The sequence below is a fragment of the Dendrobium catenatum genome, unplaced genomic scaffold, assembly GCF_001605985.2.
Source record: "Dendrobium catenatum unplaced genomic scaffold, ASM160598v2 fragScaff_scaffold_130, whole genome shotgun sequence".
In the NCBI taxonomy this organism is placed as follows: Eukaryota; Viridiplantae; Streptophyta; class Magnoliopsida; order Asparagales; family Orchidaceae; genus Dendrobium; species Dendrobium catenatum.
Window position 1 is genome coordinate 388,900 of NW_021318592.1, and position 14,839 is coordinate 403,738.

General features: G+C 32.1%; 1 protein-coding gene across 1 annotated transcript in view; it reads left to right on the plus strand.

Moving 5' to 3' along the window:
• LOC110102294 (SMR domain-containing protein At5g58720) overlaps positions 1-11,741 on the plus strand; it is a 60,616-nt gene extending 48,875 nt beyond the window's left edge. Inside the window, exons 8-11 of the mRNA XM_020830571.2 lie at positions 10,527-10,594; positions 10,675-10,781; positions 10,891-10,961; positions 11,270-11,741. Of these exons, the coding sequence (XP_020686230.1) occupies positions 10,527-10,594; positions 10,675-10,781; positions 10,891-10,961; positions 11,270-11,404 (381 nt within the window). The 3' untranslated portion in view covers positions 11,405-11,741. The remainder of the gene's footprint in view (positions 1-10,526; positions 10,595-10,674; positions 10,782-10,890; positions 10,962-11,269) is intronic.
• The last annotated feature ends 3,098 nt before the right edge of the window (positions 11,742-14,839 follow it).

The window sequence follows — 14,839 nt, forward strand, 5'->3', positions numbered from 1 at the left end:
GTGCAATGAGGCATTTTTTTTTTCATTTGTAAGACTAGGTAAAAACCTTAAGAGGTATTTTGAGTCGTAAGCCTTACAATAAAAAAAACGACGGAACCATGGGATCTTGATCGGGCCCATCATCCATTCCCCCACCATCCGCTTTAAGTGAACGATGGTGAAATTTCTATTTTAAATATAAAATTTTCCCAAATATCCCAATCCAAATCTTCAAATCTTTTAAACCAAATTCTTCAATTTTCAAATTCAATTTCTACCAATATCATAAACCCATGCTGCTACTATATGCCAGATAACACGTATATCCGACGTATCTGACCAACGACTAGCCTTAATCGAAAGTTCTCTCTCGTGATCGGGAGGGGTAATTAACTATAGGGGCTTGCGCCTATAGGAAACCAGAACTCAGATCATAAAGTCCTCGTAAAATGAGGGCGAAATCTCTGGGTAGTGTCTTATCTACAAACCCATCTGCCTTCCAAAATTTACCCCGGAACCTAGTTCGTTAACACTCCCTCGCCGAAAAAGAAAAAAGCACGGCGGGGAGGCCGGGGCCGAATTTTCGGAGCCCACATTCTTAATCAATAATAATAAATAATTGAATGATCAATATTCAGATCTTCTTATTGCAAATCAGATTGTGTGATCTCATTATCATCATCTATGAACTATTCATCATATGATGAAATGTCATCACAAAATAGGGGATCCTTGTCACCTTTTCAAATTTTCTATCTTTTTATCTTGAGTTCATCCTAAGGGTTGTCAGATGGTTGTTCCTTTTAGTTTGAACTTAATTATATGTGCTCTAGTTATACTTATGCCTAGATGATAAGCATGTAAATCCTAATACCTTAAGCATGTAAGTCCTAATACCTTAATAGTAAAATGATGTAGCTCTGGAGTGTCATTATCCAATTGAATCTATCATTCAACTACTTTTGAAAGACAAAGGTGTAGTTAGAACTTATAAATTTAGAATTTGAAGGGTCCTTATTTTAATTAAGCATTAAAGATTAAAAATTAGAGACCAAAATGATCTCTTAATTCTTTATGAAGGACCAAAATAGTTCCAAACTATATTAATGAATTATTTTGGTCCCTCAAGTTTTTAAAAAGGAATCAAAATAGTCGCAAGATGGGACTATTTAAGTTCCTATTTAAAGAGTTGAATGACCAAAATAATTATTTCATATAGCTGGGGGCCATTTTGATTTTTCATAAAGAATCAAGAGACTATTTTGATCATTTTCTTTTAAAAATTACCTGTAGAACATTCCACAACTATATTTGTCACAACCAATATCACCAATTGCTCTCTAATCTCATCTATTAGTTTGTCCAGCAATCCAAAATGTACTTTGAATCTTTCATCCAATTAGAAGCTTCTATAGATTTTTGAGAAAATAGTGTTGTAGGGATTATTTATCAAAATAATATTCAGGATTATATTCTTAATATCACACTAGCCATCAAATATGCTTGTCACTCCAATTTGACTCCAAGTACTTCTAATTTGGTTTCTATATTGAATGGAATGACATTCAAATAGAAAATTCTCTAAATATTTATACAAACATTTCGCATGCCTCTCTAGTATTCTTTGGAGACATTTTTTGAGATTCAAATGCCTTCTTTTCATAATCCTTGTCATATTCTACATTTACCATACAATGATCCATGGGTCTTCTTATACCTTTACTTGTGGCGTTGGTGGCAAAGATGATGATGAGTTCGTACCACTGCGCTCACTCATAATAAGAGCCAATATAAACTCTATCATTAAATTGTTGTTGTTCTGGATGCTTTGACGGCGTCTTTGACATCTTCATATATGATCAGATTTCTTTCTTCACTGCTTGACACTTGCCACATGCAACATTTTTGTGTGAGTCAAATGATATTTCTTCATCTTTGCAACACCCATTTCTCGCAGTAATTGCACTTCAAATAAACATATATTTTTTCGTTTCCTCTAAAGTTGAATTGGACACTATGTATCCATGATGAATACTTTTTATGACCCGTTGTAAATTTCTCCTTGCCTCTAACTATTTCTTATAAAACCCTAGAGTGAGACTTTTGATTAAACAAATATGAAAACATGCAAATATTCAAAGAAATAAAAACCCTATCTAATCCATGTAAAGAAATTACATTTATACACGAAAAAAATTAGGGTTTAGAAATTGTCCCTGGTTAGAGAAAAAAATTGGTTGAGGAAGTAGAGATCCTTATGAAAGAAGAGAATTTGGCTAGGAGGAGGAGACGGAGGTGGCAGCAATATTAGAGATGGTTGAAGGCAGCATGAAAGGAGCGGAAGAAGGATTGGGCACTCTGTTTCCCCTGTATGTGTGCGTGAGTGAGTGAAGGTAAGAGGAGGTTTAGTAATAATTAATATTTGGTATTATTTGTTAGGAGAGTAGGTGTATTAGATTTGACTTATGTTAAGAAAGGTAGATGTAAACCTAAAAAGACTTGGTTAGAAAATATTAAAAATGATCTTTTTTATTAGATTTAAATGAGAATTTGACCCTTAACATGATACAATGGAGAAAAAAGATTCATGTAGTTGGCCCCACGTAGTGAGATAAAGGCTTGATGTTGTTGTTGTAATATTTGTATTAAAAAAATCCTTACTCTAAGAGGTGTATATCTCATGTAAAATGAAGCGACGCCACCTCACCAAATGTGAGGCATACAAATAATTTGAAATCCATGAGGTGTGCGCCTCATAGCATTTGTGGTTTGAAATACGTCGATGCACCCTTTGTATTGCACAATTTAAAACAATGGTATCATAAATAATTAGGGATTGTCCAAAGAGTTTTCAAGTATACCATGATTGCATTAAAGTTTAGCATTAAGATTGAAAGATGTTTGTAAAAGATATTAAAATAAAGGTGTCTTAGTGTATAAAAATACTTAGAAGATAAATAGTATAAGATTAGTAGAATATGATATGCAATTTTAGTGGTTGTGATATTAATAAGTATTTGTCAATATCACTGGAAGATAAAGTTATAACTAGGTATAATTACCTTGAATATTTTATATCTATAATACAAAAGAATGAAGATATAAATGATGACTTAATTTTTGAAGTTAAGGCAAAGAAGTTAAATGGTAGATGCTCCTTAAGAGTATAGAATTATATTGTAAGAACATCGTGGAGATTTAGGGGTTGTTTGGTTTGAAGTAAAAATGGTGTGAAGTATTTTCAATGCAAGGGTTTTGAAAATATTGGCATTTGATCTAAAGTAATAAAAATGCTGAGCAAAACTTTAAAGTATATGAAAGTCATCTTCTAGTTCATTTTTTGTATATTTGAAAATAGTTAAGTTTTGCTAATTTTTAAATATATTGCAAATATTTACCATTATCATAGCAAACCCTCATTGCCACCGGCTTTCGCCATTAGCATCCACTTGTTGTTGCCAGCCAGCAGCCTCCATCGCCACTGCGACCACGGTAGGTCATTGCCCGGCACTATCGCCGCCACCAATGCTTATCGCCGGCCACTGTCTACCATCTATCTCTTGCAAATGGCTTCCATCGCTCGCCACCTCTATTACTGACGTCAGCCATTGCCAGGCTTTTCCAGTTGTAACCAATTGACGCTCGTCACTGGCTACTATCACCATCACAACTGGTAGTTTTTGCAGTTGCTTACAGGACACCGACTACCACCATCGTTGGTCTTTACACAACATTCATTTTACTTGAGAAAAAAATAAAAAATAGTTGTATTCCTTTTACATTGTATTCAATTTTACTTTGCATTTCTTTTTCATCTGACCCAACAACTCCTTACTGTTATTAAATTGCAGCTAGGCCTGTCATCTTATACAAATTAGAGTTTTATGGGGTAAAAAAAAAACTCACTGATTGATGAATTGAGTATGATAGAAATTAAAATATTCAGATGGGTGTGGTTGTGGGGTAAACTAGGGAATATATATATGGATTAATAAGTAATAATTATTTTATAGGGCGGTGAGAGTGTCATCTATTGAAGATAAGATGTGAAATAAACTTAAGATAATTTGACAGGTAGAATACAACTACGACAACAACAACAAACCCTTATCCCACTATGTGGGGTAAAGTACTTAAATCATTTTTCTCTATTGTGTTCTATTAAGAGTTAAATTTTCATTTAAATTTAATAAAAAAGTCATTTATAATACTTTCAAACCAAGTCCTTTTAGTTCTAACTCAACCTCTTTTACCAAGGTCAAATCTAATACATCTACTCTCCTAATAGTGTCATTGTACGTATTGCTGATGTTTTATACGACCAAATCATCTATGGCGACTCTCTGATATTTTTTATCAGTGGAACTACTTTAACATTTTCATGTATATGCTTATTTCACATTATATCGCTAAGTGTGAAGCCACTCATCCACCTGAGGATACTCATCTATGTGGCAATTAACTTAATTTACGCCTCTCTTTTAATGGTCAACATTCTACAACATAATCCATTTTAGGTCTCACAGCATCTTATAAACATTTCCCTTAAGTTTGAGGGATACTTTTCCATCAAACAACAGGCCCGATGCAGTCCTTCACTTCAACCATTCAACTTGAATTCTATTAATGATGTCTCCATCTATTTCACTATAGTTTTGAACAATAGGCTTGATATATCTAAAACATGTATTCACTTTTAGATCTACTCAAAAAAATCTTTGTACTCTAAGGTTAACCTTTATGATTCAAGTTTTTCATTAAATCCCTATGTAGTTTTAGAAACAATAAGAATATCATCTGCAAAAAACATACACCAAGGTACATCCTCTTGCAAATGTTTAATAAGAACATTCATGAATTAAGTAAAAAAGATATAAGTTTACTAATACGATGGTAAAAAAAAAAAAATTATTTAGGCTGCTAAGGCCATTACAGGAAATTAATGGATAATACTTTTAAGAAAAGAGATGAGCATTTTATCACTTATAAAATGGATATAATAAAATACATGTTGATTATTTTCTTATAAGAAAATTAGATCGTTTAGATTGCAAATATTGTAAAGTTATTCCGAGTGAAAATTTATGTACCCAATATCGATTATTAATTTTGGACTTTAAGATAAATGGTCAAAAATAAAAAAATAAAGTAAAACGATTTTCTAGGATTAGATGAGGGGCATTTAAATAATATTAACAAAAGTATTTTTGAGAGTAAGATTTTAGATCTTAAGATTCTGTCTGTGCATGAAGATGTCAATATTATGTGGGAAAAAGTGACTTGTGATATTAAGAATATTGTAAAATATGTGCTTAGAGTTTCGAAGGGAAAAACTCCTAATAGTAGAAATAGTTGGTGGTGGAATTCAAATATAAAAGAAAAAATAAAAAATAGAAAGATTTGTTATAAAAATTAGTTTAGATGTAAAAATTCTGATAATTGAGAAAGCTATAAAGAGGCTCGTAAGGAATCTAAGAAAGGTATTTGCGATGCAAAAAACTTATTTTTTTAATAATTTATATAATAGATTAGATACTAAGGAGGGAGAAAGATATATGTATAAGTTAGCCAAACAAAAAGATAGGAGTAATAAGGATTTAGTTCAAGTGAAGTTTATTAAGGATGAAGATCAAAAAGTACTTTTCTTAGAAGATGCTCTATGATGCACCGACACGACTCCTCAAAGAGGCCTGCAGTGTCCGACACGTATCCGACAAGACACGCATCCGACACTCCTCTGACACGTGTCGGACACTCTGCAAACGTGTCCAATTAAAAAAAAATTAAATACAAATCGGACACACGTGTCCGATACGCATATCTTACATATTTAATCCACAACACCAAATCAATCGCCCGCACTTAATACCTCATTCATCAAATATTTCATTTCTCTTTGGTGGGTTATAACTTTAATTTCACAACAATGATCAATGTCATCTCAACATCGACGTTTGACGTCGTTACAACATCAACATTTCAAAATGATCTCCATATCAAAGTCTAGCATTGTCTTTATATTGATGCTCGATGCTAACAATTTTTACACTCACAACTTGACATCTCATCTTTGTTCAATGTCTTCTCAACATCGACGACCAATGCCCTCACAACATCGAGGATAAACGCCCTCTTAACATTGACACCCAATATATTTTGCATAACATCAATGCCCGACTATTGACATCATTGTCAACTCCTCTCTCGATGACTAATAAATGGCATCGACACCCGACTCTCGACATCCTAATATTAATCATTTTAAGCACAAATTCTAGTTAAATGACTTATTATTTCTAAATAATTTTTAAAATTATACTTATTTAATTTTTATACACTATTTTTAAAATATAAAAATTATAATACCTTGTACAACCCATGTCTGTGTCCTATATTTTTAATAATTGTCGTGTCCCGTGTCCGTGTCCGTGTCCGTGTCGTGTTGTATCCGTGTCGCCGTGTCCGTGTCTGTGCATCATAGAAGATTATATTCAACAAAGGTGGATGAGGTATTTTGCTAAACTTTTTAATAAACAATGTGAAGATACGATTGACTTTAGTGATTTTATCACCCTAAATGAAAATAAAGATTTTTGCTTTTATCAGTGTATAAGTAAAACCGAAGTTAGAGAGACTTTTAAGAAAATGAACTGTGGAAAGACTATTGGACCTGATGATATTCCAATAGAGATGTGAAAATGCTTAGTAGATGAAGGAATTTCTTGGCTTACTAAACTTTTTAATACTATTTTGAAGACTAAAAATATGCAAGATTAGTGGAGAATGAGTGTGTTAATTTTTATTTTTAAGAATAAAGGTGATGCACATGAGTGTGCGAATTATAGAGGAATTAAGTTAATGTGTCATACTTTACAACTATGGGAGCGAGTTATGCAGCGTAGGTTGCGACGTGATACTAATGTTTCTCAAAATCAAATTGGATTCATGCCGGGTAGGCCTACTATGGAAGCCATACATTTATTGAGAGGTTTGATGGAGAAATATAGATAGAATAAGGAGGATCTACATATGATATTTATTGATTTAGAGAAAGCATATGATAAAGTTCCAAGAGAAGTGCTATGGAGAGTTCTTGAAAAGAAAGGAGTTAATAATGCTTATATTCAAATCATTAAAGATATGTATGCAGGAGCTATTACTTGTGTTCAAACACAAGGTGGTTTGACCAAGTATTTTCCTATTTCGATTAGATTACATCAAGGATCAACCTTAAGAGCTTATCTTTTTTCTTTAGTCATGGATGTTCTCACTAGACATTTGCAAGAGGATGTACCTTGGTGTATGCTTTTTGCTGATGATATTCTTCTTGTTGATAAGACTAGAGAGGGAGTTGAAAGTAAACTTGAATTATGGAGGTCAACTTTAGAGTCTAAAGGTTTTCGCTTGAGTAGATCTAAAATTGAATATATAGAGTGTAATTTTAGTAGCAATAGACCTAGTGAGGGGATTGTGACTTTGGGCGATCAAGTCATTAATAAGAGTACATATTTTAGATATCTTGGATTTATTGTTCAGAGTGATAGTGAAATAGATGGGGATATTATCAGTAGAATTCAAGTTGGATGGTTGAAGTGGAGGAATGCATCAGGCTTATTGTGCGATAGAAAAGTCCCCCTCAAACTTAAGGGAAAATCCTATAAGATGGTGGTGAGACCTGCAATGCTTTATGGTGCCGAATGTTGGCCATTAAAAGAGAAGCATAATACTAAGTTAAGTGTTGCAGAGATGAGGATGCTTAGGTGGATGAGTGGCTTGACCCTTATGGATAGGATACGAAATGAGCATATACATGAAAAGGTTAGAGTAGCTCCAATGGAAGATAAGATTAGAGAGAGTCGCCTTAGATGGTTTGGTCACATTAAACGGAGGTCTTCCGATGACCCAGTTAGGAAAGTTGAGTATTATATTTGACTTATGTTAAGAAAGGTAGAGGTAGACCTAAAAAGACTTGGTTAGAAAATATTAGAAATGATCTTTCTTTATTAGATTAAAATGAGAATTTGACTTTTAGCCGGACACAATGACGAAAAAGGATTCATGTAGCCGACCCTACGTAGTGGGACAAAGTCTTGTTGTTGTTGTTGTTGTTGTAGGGTGCTAAGGCCATTAAAGTCGATCATATTCATTTAAAAGTTTATTTAAATATCTCTTCTGCTTATGTTGAATATCCTCTTCTAGGGAATTTTTTTTTATCTTCATCCTTAAAACAATTCACTTGAACTAAGTCCTTATTTTTCCCATTTCTTTGCTTGTTTAACTTATACATATATCTTTTGCATTCCTGGTGGATAATCTATTATATAATTTACTAAAAGTTAATTTTTTTATATTATATATTACTTTTGTAGATTCCCACAGGCTCCTTTTTATTTTTCTCAATTTTCTGAGTTCTTACATCTAAATTATTTTTTATATTTGTTTGTACATTTTGATTCTACCACCAACTATTTTTAGTGTTATGAGTTGTTTTTTTTTTTTTTAATTTTCAAGCACATATTTTATAAAATTCTTAATATCACTAGATACTTTTTTCCTATGTAATATTTGCTTCCTTTTGAATAACTCAAATCTTGAGATCTTCAAGCTTACTTTTAAAAATATTGTTTTATTAATATTCTTTAAATACTTAAATCTAATTCTAAAATAATATTTTACTTCATTTTAATTTTCTACCCCTCTATCTTAAAGTCAAAAATTAATAAGCAATACTGACTAATTAAACTTTTACTTTGACTCGAAATTATTTTACAATATTTGCAATATGAAAGAATTATTTTAAGTGATGAAATACTCTTTTATTAAATTAAACATTAGTAATTATAAAATCAGAAGCTAAATCAAAATTTAGTATGGTCCTACTAATTCCATTATTTGCTCAAAACCCATAGTTATCATAAATTCCCTTAAAATTTCTATCACTCTATCAACATGTTCATTTAAATCTTCTCCACTAAAAACTCTCTTCAAGTGATATCTTTTGTATTAATTTTTGTAAGTCATTCAACAATTTTATTTATAAATACATGTACAAACTTATTTGAGGAGCATCGACACTTATAATATTATTAATCTTAGCATCAACAATAATCTTTAAAGCTATAATTATATCTCAAATTATATTAATTTCTATAATATTATATTTCAAACTCTTATTTATAATCATACATATATTAATTATAGTTGACTCTTGAATATCATAGTTTAAATTTTAAACTATCAATCTCCATAGTCTTTTCCAACCCATTTAGTTTATTGAGTATATAGAACTTTTATCTTCCTATGAATCATAATATATATTAATCCTATTAATTTATCTATCTATAAGAGTACCTATATTTTTAATGCCTATCTTAATTCTAGTTTAATGAACTAGGTTCTTTGTGCACACCTATCCATGATGTGGAAACCTTTGCTTATTTAACACTACACATCCTAATGTCGGTATAGTGGCTCTTGCACACTTTTCGCTGTATTCAGGCTATATAGTGTGTCGCCTTCAGGGAACGCTTTAACATTAAGACAATGTATTAAATAATTCATGTCATGATTGTTTGAAAATTTTACACTGGTCGTGAACTCCCTAACACAACCCTCAACTTTTCTCATCTAGGGCTTGGGACCTGACAATGAAAGTGTTGTTTGAGCAAGTAGAATAAAAGAAAAAAAAAACACCCAATATGAATCATCGAATTAAAGGAAGAAAAGCGAGATGAAAGGTAAAACATTAGAAAATTGTGCAAAATATGTTAACACCTCAATACAATACGAATGAATGGAGAATAGGGATTCCTAGGCTGATGCAGAGTAGATTATGATTATGATAAACCTGAAGTGGAGGCCTTGATGATAGAGATATAAGAATATAATAAGATACCAGAATAGGATAGAATCCGGAAAATAGAGATAATTAGAGGAATCATAATACTAATGCTAAATAGTTTGGATAAGTCTAATGATGATGATGATTATACAACCCTAGTTTTGGGACCTGATGTATAATACGTAGAGAGATAAGTATATAGTAAGATACTTGAGCAAATAAGAATCTGGAAAACCAAAGATAATTTAGAGGATTTGGCCCTAATTTAGGGGCGGAACCACATGTTGCTTTGCCCCCCTTAGAAAAAAAAAAAATTTTATAGGAGAGCAAAAAAAAAATTTTTTTAATAGGAGTAAAAAAAAAATTTTATAGGGGAGTAAAAAAAAAAAATTTTTTTATAGGAGTAAAAAAAAAAATTTATACTGGAGCTCTTTTTCTATTACTTCTTTCTGCTATATCCTTAATAGCGAGTTGGTTACACCTACAACCAAAATGGAAACCAAGCGTTTCTTGGTTCAAAAATGCCGAATCTCGTCTGTTTGCTACTATATGAGAATGAGATTGCCATCCTTGCAATAAATATGCAATATCCATAACAATGAACTTGTTAAGTGCAAGTTTTTTGGGATGTCTTATTTTATTATTTTATTTTTTTGCTACAATCTGGATCACTGTTTTGGTAAAAAAAATTATTATTTCCGTTAAGGGAAAATTTTTCAAGAAGTTGGCCCAAGAGGCAGATGAGAAAGCCAGCCAGGAGATTTTTGCAGCCAGGTTTTTAATCCCATTTTCTTTAAAATTATTTCCTGAAAGAAGTATGGTATAACATATTTTTTAACATATTTTTCATGCAGAAATAAGGGCATAAAAAACACAATCGTCATTGATTTACACGGCCAGCATGTCAAACAAGCTATTCGGCTCTTGAAGCTTCACCTACTACTCTGCACTTACATTACTTGTAAGCATCTCATGCTACCTACTAGAGACCATTTTCTTACTTTATTCTATTGTTAAATATGAAAATATTTTTGCTGCTGATGCTAATTATTCGTAAAAAAATTTCCTAGCCGTCCATTTTCTTAGGGTTATAACCGGGTGTGGCGCAGATGGTGTTGGACTGGGCAAATTGAAGCAGGCGGTATGAGCAACTTAAATTTTTTTTTCTTCGGCCATGAATTCCATTTTTTGTTTTTTAAAACTCTTACTTCATTCATAAAATGAATGATTATTCATTTTTTTAATCTTTTGATGCCTTGTTTTACATTTTCTTCCAACTAATGTCCAAAAGCTTTAGCTACTACAACTCTACAACCATCCATTAACTTTATTTTTCATGTTTTTTGATCCTAACCTTTCAGAAAATAATAGAATACAAATCTGAAAAACAAAAAAAATGATACTAATTGACCAAATAACCATCACATATTGTTTCTGTGGATATTGCAGGTACTGAACCTTGCAAGGAAGGAGGTTATTAATTGCAATGAAGAAAATTCTGGAACTTTGCTTCTCTGCCTAGAGGGGCGAAGGTCATTTACTTTTATGGAGTCTGATGTTGATTCTGATGAAAATAAACCCTAACACTTCACTTTCTAGGACATGTACACTATTGAAAAAAGTAGTTTTTTTTTTTTTTTTTGAGGGGGGCGAGGAGGGGGACATTTGAACCATTAAAACAAACTGACACACATCACGTACACAAGCTTTGAACTCAAGATCTTCTGATTAGTAGCCAAAGCTCCCAACGAACAGATCAAGATGAGCTGTGCACAGAAGTAGTCAAGTTAATATTGTCTTGTGATTGCTAACCCAAATTCATTGTAGTTAGGATGCTTATCCCTAAATTTCACAAATTCATTGTTTTGTACTTGTAACTTAAAAAGGGATTCAATATAGAGACTATATTCAGAGCTCAACATACCATTCAGCTGTTCTCTTTTTACTGTTGTTTGACATTCACTTGCTAATGATCCTGCAATGAAGTATATTTATGCAACTTTGGAAGTTCTCTGAAATGTTTTGTTTCCAGAACTGATTTTGAATTTAAAGCAGTGAAAGGTTCTTAATTTGACAATATATATGATAACTCAAATTTAGATTTTGTTTGGTACAGTTTTCTTATTGCTTTCTAAAGTAAATATTTAGTATAAATATTTTTTGAACTAGAATTTTTTATACTAGAAAATTACTTTACGAAGTAGTAAGAAAATGGTCTCAAATGAAACTTTAATTTAAGGAAAATTATGTATTCTGAAGTTCTTGCAATACTAAATGTAAAGCTATATTTATAGATATGATATCCAAATTAGAATTCTAACAATACTAATCTTAAAATCTGAGTCTTTGATTGATTTTTTATATTATAAAGAATTTTTTTAATAATGACATTGAAGATACAATTATATCCTTAATTAATGGAGGTGTTCCATCACTAATGTCTCCTGATTATGATATTGCTCTTTCATTACTCTTCAATCGATCAAAGCAAAGGACCAAAATTTCTTTTAGCTTGGATTTTGGATTAAAGTGCCCCCATTTGTCATCCATTCTAATATAAGTAAAAAATATTTTTCATCCGAGTGATTATAAATATTCAAATTTATTTCATAAAAAGGGAGGTTGGCTATTCTCTCAGCACTCAAACTTTAAGCTAAAGGGAAAACATATGCATGGTGATTGTTTATTTTGTTGATTGTGTAAAGGAAATGATATAAAATACCATTTATTCAAACTCTATTTAAAGGCTATGTCTAGCACATAATAATCTTCTTAATTAAGATTTACACAAATTGTATCTATTATGAGTTGACGTAGACCTGTCAATGGTGGACCCGACCCGAAAATCCAACCCGAACCCGACCCAAAAATTTCGGGTTTGGGTTGACCCGAACCCGAAGCGGGTTAGGTTTGGGTCCGAAAAATCGACCTGTTTGCAAAATTGGGTTGGGTTCTGGTTGACCCGGAATTGACATGGAATAACACATAAACTTGGTTGTCGGCCCCGCATCACCGTGTCAGCCCCGCGTCGCGCACTCGCGCCACCTCGCTGCCGCGCAGTCAAGCGCACCCCGCCCCGCATCGCTCAGTCGACCACCAACCAAAAGAAATATAGGACATGTTGTCGCTGGGATTCAACACAATAGATATAGATTAATTGATCATTACTTAGAATTCAATTAAGATATTGTATGAAAATAGAATTCCTTGTATTCTTATTTGATTGGATAATGTAAGGAAGGATTCTTGATTGGGGAGAAGTCAAAGAAAAATCAGAATTTCTTTCTTTTATCTGCTTTTTTCTTTTAAAAAATCCCTCAGAAAAACAACTCAATCCAATCTGATAATTTCTTATCATTTCAATTTCATTTTAATCTTTAAGAACAAGAAAAGAATATTTGTTATATTTAATATCTTTAGTTTAATCTGTATCTGTCTTAATTCTACCCTTTATTCGAGTAGTTTTTTCTTCGCCAAATTGTACCTTTCATTCAATTATAATGATTTCACAAAGCGCAAAGCAAAGACAACAAATTCCGGAACAAGGAAACACTATTTTTACTAGTCTCAACAATTGGATTAGACTGATAAAAAAAAAAATCCGAAAGGAGACAAATATCTATCTATGACTTTTCTTGGCACTAACATCTCAGTTATGACTTTTAATAACTATGCCTACAATGGGAGTGAAAAACAATTTTGAGTTGCATGTAGGCAACTTGATAATTTTTGTATTTTATAACCTGAAATAAAAATATTTGGCACAAAAAATAAGGTGACAAATGTTTAAAATAAGGTGACAAATGTTTAAACTAATTTATTTAAATTATTTTGTGTATTTATATTTTGCTCACAAACTTTCATTTTATATTATCGAACTTATTGCTTGATGCGTCTCTATAGGATTACCCAAAAAAACTTTACTTCATCCCTCCCTTGGTCATTCACAACCAGTAGGAGTAGGGGTGTCAATATTTGACACGACACGAAAACCCGACCCGGAAAATCCGGGTTGAACCCGACCCGATTTCAAAACGGGTCGGGTTCGGGTTCCAGAAATCAACCCGTTTCAAAAACGGGTCGGGTTCGGGTTGACCCGGTGTCCGCACAGAATAATTTCTTAATAATTAGTTCAATTATTAAAAGTTTATGAATCTCACTTGCATTATCTGATCAATTGTTGTTAATAGTAGTAGCCTATGTCCTAAGTGGAACAATATGTTAAATTGAAAACTAGGAAATCTCACTTGTATCTCCTAATCACACATATGCGATCGACTTATTACACTTTTTGGCTTATCAGATTTGGTGGAAACCTCGGCCTTTACCTCATATTAGATTATTTTTTCCTCAGCAGGCTTGCTTACCTACCTAATGACTTTCAATGCTTGTGCCTAGCTGACTTGACTTGACTGTTTGGATAGAACACTCTTTGATTTGATGATGAATGAAAAAAAAAAAAAAAAAACTTCACCTAATCAACCATGATTGATAGGAGTAGCCCGAGTTCTCTATAAAATGGTTTTTTTTTTTTAAATAAAAAAGACTAGAGAGCCTCGTATCGTCTAATCAACTACGATTGATTATTATAGTTAGGGTCCTTGACGACATAGATCAATTCGTCTAGATACGAGAGTTTGTGTATGATAGTCTGTCTTTAAAAAACTTGCTTCTTATTGAGAGGCATCCTAATAAGTCTTTTTTAGATGATAATGATGGTAGCATAGTTTCAATAATGATAGCACATTCTCTAGTTTACATCATCAATGTTCAAAGAACATCAAAGATATGAATTCATTATCCATGCATCTTTATAAATCTTTGATAATCACTACTCCTATGGCATTATCACTATAGCTTTTTTTTTTTCAACTCTGATGATATTTAACTAATATGATTGCTTGCATAAGGGCTTTCAAAATTACTAGTTGGTTACATAATGCATAGAATAAAAGTTGATATTTAGGATAACTTTTAAAATATAAAGTAAATATTAGTTATTACACTGCCCCAAGCCTT